This window comes from Myxine glutinosa, chromosome 1, assembly GCF_964187855.1.
Source record: "Myxine glutinosa chromosome 1, kmMyxGlut1.1, whole genome shotgun sequence".
NCBI lineage: Eukaryota > Metazoa > Chordata > Myxini > Myxiniformes > Myxinidae > Myxine > Myxine glutinosa.
In genome coordinates, this window is record NC_136261.1 from 259,075,054 (window position 1) to 259,084,999 (window position 9,946).

At 42.2% G+C, this 9,946-nt stretch overlaps 1 protein-coding gene across 1 annotated transcript in view; it reads right to left on the minus strand.

The window, feature by feature from the left end:
- Positions 1 to 6,287, minus strand: part of XPO5 (exportin 5) — a 169,973-nt gene extending 163,686 nt beyond the window's left edge. The window contains exons 1-4 of the mRNA XM_078786248.1: positions 6,063 to 6,287; positions 4,710 to 4,831; positions 4,058 to 4,130; positions 1,942 to 2,079 (exon numbers count right to left, since the gene is read on the minus strand). Coding sequence (XP_078642374.1) covers positions 1,942 to 2,079; positions 4,058 to 4,130; positions 4,710 to 4,831; positions 6,063 to 6,176 — 447 coding nt within the window. The 5' untranslated portion in view covers positions 6,177 to 6,287. The remainder of the gene's footprint in view (positions 1 to 1,941; positions 2,080 to 4,057; positions 4,131 to 4,709; positions 4,832 to 6,062) is intronic.
- Positions 6,288 to 9,946: the final 3,659 nt, after the last annotated feature.

A 9,946-nucleotide genomic window follows, 5' to 3' on the forward strand; every position in this document is an offset into this window, starting at 1 on the left:
ATGTTTTAATGGAGTTAGTTGTAAGTGGATTGATGGAAAAAAAACTATCCGACTGAGTGGCGTCATATCTGCCATTGCAGCGTAATCAGCATGCCCTGCTAAACTAATCTAAATGAACACAATGCTTTACATTTCTGAAGCTGTGTGATGTTTGCACATCCTCTGCGACTCCTCGAGAGGTCAAATTGACCATTGTTAACTATTGATAGTTAATCAACTTGAAATGCAACCTCACTCTGATTATTGTTTTACAATTTGCATATCTTTCCTTGCAAATATGTGGTGAAACAGACTTCCATTGTATCAAGCAACTTGCTGCCCTCAGGTTCAGACAGCTATGCAAATAACCCTTCCCCCCGTTTGAGTACATGAAGGTATATAAGGACTAATTTTTGAGACTATCACCAGAGCGAGCTATGATGTCAGCCAAGCATCATGTCTGTCTCTCCTATCAGATGTGCACATTATGATAGTTTGCGTTGTGAATAGATATATTTTTAATAAAACGATTTCAATGAATCTTTGAGCCTGATTTTCCCTCCACAGCATGTAGTGACTGGGGATGAAAGCTGGGTCCACTACTTTCAGCCAGAAACTAAGAGGGCAAGCAAAGAGTGGCGCCATTCAACTTCACCGAAGCCCAAAAAATTCTGCACATACCCGTCCGCTGGAAAAGTGATGCTGACGCTCTTTTGGGATAGCCGAGGCCCACTTGTAGAGCATTACATGCCCAGAGGGACCACAGTCACCAGTGCATCATACTGTGACCTCCTTAAAAATCATCTGAAACCAGCAATCAGATCAAAATATCGTGGACTACTCACTACCAGTGTTTTGCTGCAGCATGACGATGCTCAGCCCCGTACTGCCCACGCTACAGCTGCAACAATCGAGGATCTGCATTTTGAGTGTCTTCCTCATCCACCCTACTCATCAGACCTCGCCCCTTCGGATTACCACATCTTTGGGCCACTTCGAGGTGCTTGGTGGAATCACTTTCCGATCTGACGAAGAGGTTCAAGAGGCGGTGCACGAATGGCGACAAGCAGCCAAAATATTTTATTTCTAGAAGAATCCACACCTCAGTAAAGTGCTGGAAAAAATGCCATTATAGACCCTTTGGACTACTTTAGACTCTTTCGACCTTCACACCCTTAGGACAGCTTAGATGCACACCACACAAACATCAGTATATTATTGCAATAAAGACAATACTTTTTTTCAGGAAGTAATGCGCAATCCATATCCACACAGAGACTGGGTACTTTGGACTACAAGGTGGAACAGACTCAGCCTGTCATCCTTCTGAGGTCAGCAAATCGAGTACCAGTTCACTGGTAATTCCCTGTGTCGCAAGAGGCAACTAACAGGGTTGGCGGCAGGAAGGACATCCGGCCATTAAAATATTGGTTGAAAATGGGGACCACGTGCCCGAAAAAGGCCAACCCCCAACTTGCGGGGAAAAATGGCCTCTAAAGGTGGTTCTATTGATAATGCATCACCTCAAACACGAGTATGAAGTAGGAAGCTAGGACACGAGAAGGAAGCTAGGAACCATGACCTCCAGAGTTGATGAGCCCTAGCATACAAAGCAATGATACCTGAATGAGTTATGTTCCGGTGACCTATGCTGCCACAATTCTCTGCCTAATCTTGGTTCCTTATGCTTGGTCAATAAAAACGGCAAGTGCATCTTTTTTAAAGTAGTTCCTCCCCTTCTCTCCCCATCTTGTCGACCACTCCCCTTTTTATTTTTGCTTTTGTTTGCTTGTTTGTTTGATTTGTTTGTTTGATAAATGTTAGCTCTTTCACGAGCCTCGACTCTGTATACAAAAAAAAAAAAAAAAAAATACAAATGTTCCACACTCAAAATAACATTTGTTCAAAAACAGAAACTAAAACACGATTTACTTTGGATAACAAAATGACAAAGCTACTTACGCCTTTTTTACAGAGAGCCTTCAGTTCATCCAGCATTTCAGGCCACTGCTGTGGCCACTCTCGCTTAGCCATCTCCACGACCAGTCGAGACGCGACATCCTTAATGTGAGCCTCTTCTTCCATGATGGGTAGAGTGCCCTGCAAGCAAAAATAACACTGTCTCGGAAGTGTTGAATAGGTGAGGGACAGGCAGGAAAAGTTGTTTTTTTTTGAGCAGGTTAAGAAAAAGGCATACCTGCATAAAGTACGAGGAATTCTACAATAATAGTTAGTGGAGGAAATTTCTTCATTGAAAGATATTTGCCATCAAATATATTGGGTTGGCAGGATGGCATTGGATTGGGATACGCGCACTCGCCACTAAGCTGTCTATTCTGGGTTTGAATCCCGACCCAGCCATAAGCTGTCATTCCTCATGTTTCACAGGTAGGGTGATTCATCATTGTGTGTGCCATCCCTCAGATGAACGTTAAACTGGGAGCCTCGTCTGCCGGCATTAGTTTGTGGACGCTAACGATCCTACGGTTTCCTATACGAAGAATAGGCGAGCTATCGGCAGCACCATGGCCAAATTGCAAATCCCTGCCCTACCCGACAGAGAGCACTGCATCAGCGGCACGGCCATGTCCTCAGCCAATGATGCTACCATGTGTTGCATACAAAAAAGGAAGACGAAATATACGAGGGACGGTACAAAAGGCCTCTTATCGAAGCAGCCACTGAGAAATTCAGTCCTCCTGAATGTGTACGCATCACTATCAGAAATGACCACTTATGCTGACAATATAGCCAAGGTGGTCTCCAAAGTCAGCTCTGCAGACTGGACACCCTCCGTCATTCAATGAAAAATCACAACTACGCCTAACCGGCAGTTTTTGCCGGCAGTTATACCAAAGAGAGGTATATTAATGGAGTACTGCTCTCCCATATGGGCTGGGAAACCAGCATCACATGTCACGCCTAGATTGCGTTGAATCTATAACTCTCCACATTATTGGAATCGCCTGTAATGAGGCTGGAGCACAAGGCCTGTTGCACTCAAATAGCTGATAGATATGTGGCCTATGATCTTTACAGCCTCTCTTCTATTTTAGCTCCCTCTTTTATCCAAGTCCCCAGGTCAAAATCCCACAGAAAACCAATAGGACAAATCCCATTTAAAAAACCCACAGGAAATTGGACCAGTAGTATCTACTGCTTTCATCAAGGAAAGTGAAATACTGAACCAGTAGAAAATACCAATAAAAAACCAGTAGGTCAATGGGACCAGTGGGAAACCAATAGAATATCTATACATAAATGAACAGGATTGAAAATAACCAATTGACATGCGGGTAAATTACATGCCCAGACTAGGAATTGAACCCAGGTCCTTTAGTAAACCATACAAATGCTGTTATAAAGAACATGGCTATAGCTCTGTTCTACAAGGAACTGTGTGTTTTACGTTTGTTTATAACAAAATATAATTAATGTATGTTAGTTGGTCAATGGGTTTTCAGACCGGTTAACCCTAATCGTTTCTACAGGATCAGTTGAACTTAAAGTTTCCTATTGGTTTATATGGGTTTTCCGACGAGTTATATCTAATGGTTTCTATTGCTTTCAACCGAATCTGGTTTGGTTTCTACTGGAAACTCTACTGATTCCTGTACAAACCAATAGAAACCGTGATTTACAATAGAGACCCACAGAAATGTCCTACTAGTCTCTATTGGTTTCTCTGGGATTTTCGACCTGGGTCCCCAGACCCTACATAGCTACTCCAGGACCCACATGCAATTATAGCAATCCCTCATGGTTAAACTCTCCAAATAATAATAGCACACCTCCATCTCTTTTATTCCCATTTTCTCCTACTTTTGAAACTACTTTCCGGAGGCGGTTCAATCGCACCGTTCACACCAGCATTTCAAGCAGGCAGTGCACCACCATCTTCTCTAATCTCCTCTAGCTACAAATGATATTTTATGTCCCCATTGATCTCTTCCTACCTCAACCCTCTTACTGTATAAGCAGGTATCTATTAATGCACAACCACTTTGTTACAGTTTAAGGCAAATAACACATTAGGCCTGATAAAAGTATAGTGTTTGGCAAAAAAATACATCCTTACTTCTGCAATAATCTTCAAAACATCTTCTTTTAATTGTAGTTTTTCCTCTTGGTTCATATTATTCCAACGAAACCTGGATTGCAAAGTCATTGTGAAAAACAGGAAATGATATGAAAGAAACATTTGGTTAAAGAAAAATTGGAACAAAATCTACTGTACAAAGAATGCACAAACAAGTATACTGCTACAAACACAATCAGAAGACAGCAAAGGGAGAGAGAGAATACATCGCTTGCAAAACATTTGGCCAACAGAGACCAAAATATATGGCAGAAGCAGAAAAAAACAAGCATTCTGAGTATTGCGCTGCAATACATGTCCCCTACCGGCAGTCTGTCGTCCGGAAAACTGTTGGAGAAATTACCAAAGTTCAAAGTGCCATACCTTTGTCAAAAATGATCGAAACGTCGTGAAGTTCGAACTTGATCTGTAACTTATCATGAGGAAACCATGTGCCAAGCTTGAAATCATTAGAATTAAGAGTTTAGAAAAAAAGTCCGGAAAACTGTTCTTTGCGTGACGGACGGACAGACGGACAGACGGACAGACGGAGGGACTGAGTGCAAACCTATAGTCCCCTCCGGTGTACACCGGTAGGGGACTAATAACACGATGAAGCTTTGGTTATTTTATTTCATATGAAGACCCTCACTTGATGCAATGCTCCAAAAGCTGAAGGCCAAAATGCCGGACCACAGCAGAGTTCGTCTTTGTGGACATGAGCCGGCCGCAAATTGTCAGACAGGGGGAATTCTCCTTCACCTCCTCGCAGAACTAGTAAGAAAACATTACAATAAAAAATTGATTAAAAACAAGCAAACGACTAATTAAACCTGCCATAACCAACTGCCTAAATACCCCAACATAAAACAAACCTCATTCAAAGAAAATGGAAAAGGAAACAGACATAAAAACTTTTAATCGCAATAATAACCAGATATTTGCGATTGCAAAGCGATCGACAAGGGTAAGCCTCCCCTGACTTGCCCACCTGCTTATTGCCTGCAACTTACCTTTGGCCTGTGATCCAATGATGGCCATATTTATTTTTTTCGGACCACTATATGACCTGGAGGACCACTATATGACCTTCAGCATTTAGGGATAGAGTGTAAATAAAGAAAATATGTCTCCATCTACACTCTATCCAAAAAACTCATCATGAAAATCAGAGGAAAATTATTAAACTTACGATGAAAAGGTGTTTTTAGTTAATTAGGTCACAATCAGAAAACATAAAAGGAGGTCATGGACCCAAAACAAATATCAGGTGCACAACTTCAGTGCAGGTAAACTATTATGATAGAACATCTTCGATGGCCAAGCTGTCTGAGATTCCGCATTCGCAAAGTTGAGTGATCACAAAAAAATAAAAAACGCATTATTTTTCTCAAAACACCGTTTGACCTTGACCTCCAACCCGGAGGGTCTTACTGTAAAGTAAGCGTTGATGCTCCTTTTGTGTCCATGTAGGATATCTAGCGAGGGCAATTTCATTCTGATCGGACAAACCTTTTTGTCATAAGTCGTCCACAACCGTTTGATATATCTTGCTGTGTATCATTTTTTGCTCCATCTCTCAATGGTGAAGAATGACTTTAAAATTTGGCAGATCCAGATCCGGATCCAAATCTTCACCAAAAGCGAATCATTTGGTCCTTGGAACATACCCAACCTCTCCACCAATTTTCGTCCGAATCCGTCCACAACTTTTTGAGATAGCCTGTTCACAACCTGACAAACAGACATGGGTGAAGACATAACCTCCAGGTAACTAGAAATAGAATCTGCCCCCAATAAAAATGAATGTTGTGCCCCAGGAGAATGTTATCTACTAAAGCATTACAATCATACGGAAAAATGGAAATTTCAGGTAAATCTACTGCTGACAAGTCTGGTCTGAGACGATACATTTTGTGTAAATTTTCGCTTCGTCTCCCTCTATTCCAAACACGATTTGTCCCAATGTGCCCATTGTATGGAGCCATCTTTATGTCCAAACTACCTTATAGGCCTCAATCCGCTGGTCAGGCTGAGAATCGAGGCTCATGACGATGTTCAGCGCCTGCACAAGATTCTGACACAAGTCGTTCACCTCCACGGTCTTCCCCACGGCCATTGTCCTAAAATCAGAAGCCAAGCACAAATAAACCCACAACAGGCTCCTTGCAATGAACACGTTGAGCCAAACTCGCAGGCACGTTCTTGGTCAGCCCAACCGGAGGACCCTTCGTTGCTATGGCGATGTCGCGGTATGAAGAAAAAAATATTTTAAACAAACTTGACTCCGAACAACTATACATCGCACGAATACGAATAAGACGTAAGTAAAAATTAAATCAATCATATAGCATAAAATATCGTGAAGGAGCTTTTATTTATCATGGTCAGGCCTATCCCGCCGCTGTGACTCGTGATATAGTATAGGATATACGGGGTTCAAACAGAACGACTCCTCACGATCGAAGCTCAACCAGCACTTCTTGTTTACATTGAAATCTTCATTGCTTCTTCATAAAGCATCGTCACTTGATAACCTTAGATATATCGAAAAAACAGCATATTTATACAGCAACAACTAGAAATGTAATCAGAGATTGCAACTCTGCACCTGGTGTGTTCCGTTAGTAAACAGCTTGCTATCGCTTGCCAAGCGGCTTGTTTTATTCAATGGGGTGAAACAAGCATTCCAGAGGAACGGAGTGCTCGGTACCGCTTAACAACATGGCGGTCTCCGTGGAAACAATGCGATCGTGAAACTCGAGCAAATTCCGTCCCCTCGTGTTCAGTTTTACTCGATCCTCCTGTGACAAGTTCCCCACACGAATTTATTGTGTGGACAGGAGAGGATGCAGAGGATGGATACAGAAGGAAACCCCAGGAGGGAAAACTGAAAATTTGGAAGAAGGAGGAATTGGGGTGGGGTGGGTATGGCTATCAAGGGTAGAAAAGATCACGGTTTTGGATTGGGGATGATCTGAGATGGTGGTGAAAAGCTGTCGTGAAGACCTGGAGGAAAGAATGAGATTGAAAAGAATGTGGAAGGTGATTCCACAGGCAGGGAAAAAGAGGAACAAATGAGTGGAGGTGAGCAGTGATTCTAGATTTAGGTAGTTTCACTGGAGGCGGCTGATGGTGATCGGTGGATTATGTGTGTCTTGTAGGAACCTGGGAGGGACAAAGCACAGAAATAGCAGAGGGTGCATGACCAGAAAGGAGGCAGTAGAAGACAGAGAGACCACCGACCTGTCTGCGATGGGAAAGTGATAGGCCTATCAACTCAGCATCAAAGCGGGAGATTCCAATAATCTTGAAGGCCTTGGTTTCCACAGCATCAATCTGTGCAAGATGTGAGGTGAGAACAGTACTTCATACATGGAGTACTACTCTCTCCCCTTTGTTCTTGCCTTGTAAAAGTATGAAGTACTTGTACTTGTACGGGGTGAGTCATCAGTCCCAGGACACGGTTTTAGCTGCTTAAACAGGATTTGTTTATACCATGTATTTATACTGTTTACTGTTTTTTTTTCAGACAATACAAATAATACATTAAACTAAGATGGCAGATACCAGTCCATTTACAGTGTAAGAGAGGCTGGTAGCAGTGGTATAGTACCACGAGAGGAGAAACACAAACAAGATGATGAAACAGGTGCAAGAAGACTTTGAGGAGCATTTTGGAAAGCCAGCACCATCAAAATCAAATCTTCATCTTTGGGGGGAAAAGGTATTTCAGACTGGAAGTGTACCCCACAGCAAGCACAGCGGATAACGAAAAATTCGTGATTTGAGAATTGAAAACATTAAAACATCCGTTCTGAGATCTCCATAAAAATCATTACAGAAACGTTCTGCAGACTTGGCGTTTCGTATTCATCGTTACATCACACAATTAGTAGGGGAGCTCCCAATAGAGTTCGTGACCATTTTCCCGTGATCAAGGTTTGAAGGTTGATTTTGAAAGATAAAAATATATATAAAAAAATAAGCTTGGGTATCTTTTTTTAAAATGCGGGCTAACTCGGCCAGAGGACAAAATCCAAGATGTCCGCCAAAACCGCGAAATTGGGCATATTTCCGCCTACGTGAATGCTACATATACATATTGGGTGTCCATATGTGGGTTTTTCTGGGCCCAGATCTTGCATCTTACATCAGTCAAGTGATATTGTGACTTAAAATGATATTAAATGATTAATGTTGACCAAAATCCAAGATGGCCGCTGCAAAAAACCATGTATTGTATATGTTCATAATTGTGCATACCATAGATTCATCGCTGGCGTCTAAATACAGTTTTACATGACTAGTGTTTTCATTTATAACCTTACTGTTACTATGAATGACTTTTTGAGCAGGTAACGAACCAAGATGGCTGCCTCTCGCCCGTTAGATAAGCAGTTATGGCTACTGTACATTGTATCTATTGCAACGTCTTTTATTTGACACAATGTTCAAGGTTTTCATTTGCAATCAGTAAGAAAGAATTTATCTTTCTCTATTTTGTTTTATTATATTTACAGTGACATGACATTACATTTACAAGCAGTGATACACATTGCACAAGTCGCATATACGGTAGGGTTGAAAATGACAATAGTTGTTATAACAGTTTGTTTGTGTTGGATAGATTGAAATTGTTATTCACTGTCCGAATCGTCCGTCTCGGACCCAGACTCGACTGGATCATCCATAGTTGGGCTGCTTTCCAAAGCCTGAGTTAGTTTTTCTGGGAGTGCTGGGTGAATGTACCTCAATGGAAGACACGTGCCTTCCTCGAGATGCCAGCCATGAGATAAAGGAGACGGTGGCGCATCAGGTTTTTCGTAGTTGAGCAACACGTAGGTTTGATAGTTCACTCTCTTGACTTTCAAATCGTGGGATTCTTTGTCTGGTGGAAGCCGCAGTATTGATTTCCTTTTCATTTGTCGCCACTTCCTGGCCCGAGCATCACACAGAGTGGTACTTTGTTTGTCCTTGTATATGTACCGTATGGTGTACAGCGTCATATGATCAAGCACCTGCTGAGGGACCGGTAGGTGTTTCCCTACTTCACTGAGGAACGCTCTAGCTTCAGGTGAAGTGGATGATATGTCGAAGATGGTTTTCTTCCCATGTCCAAAGAATGCTGCTGTTGTGTCTGAGCCGCTGTGGACGTGAAGAGGAACTATGATATCTGCTATTTCCTTCGGGCAGAAAGCTGTACAATCTATGAACTGCTTTTTGTACTTCATTGCGAGCACCCCTTCAGTTCTATGAGCAACATACGATGCCAATACAAGCACGTCCGTATCTTCTGCGTCGATGATAACAGGTGTTTCTATTCCAGCTTTACGTATTTGTGAGTAGATGAAGAACATGCATGTGTCTGCTTCTAACTGTTCACACTGGAAGTCTGTAACAGGCAAACCTGTCGATAGATTGACACATGTGGGCCCAACGCAGTAGACAAATTCAGTGTTAGAATAGTTTCGGTACAACACGCTGAACTCGTTTCTGAGAAAGATCTGTAGGTGCTGCTTGTTTGTTGCATTGTGGAAGAAGTCTTGAAATCCTTTGGCAGATGGGAATTTGTCCGACTGCTTGAAAAAAACATTCTTGGAGCCATCTGAAAATCCAGAAGTGCTTTTTCGAAGCTTGCGTTCGCTATCCTTGACGGTCAGGGAAACATCATATCTGTCATTGACAAACACAACTTGTGATGCATATTTATGTCTGCTCATAATGACGGCGAACACCTTCGATGCGTAGTCTCCCCAGGTGTAGGAAATTCCATCAGCCTTTTCCCTGTCTTCTACCGATGGCGTAGACAAACGCCATATAAATCCCATGTCCAGGATCGCCGTGTACTTGTCTGGTGTTGGTTCCAACGCATGTAGCTTGAATTTT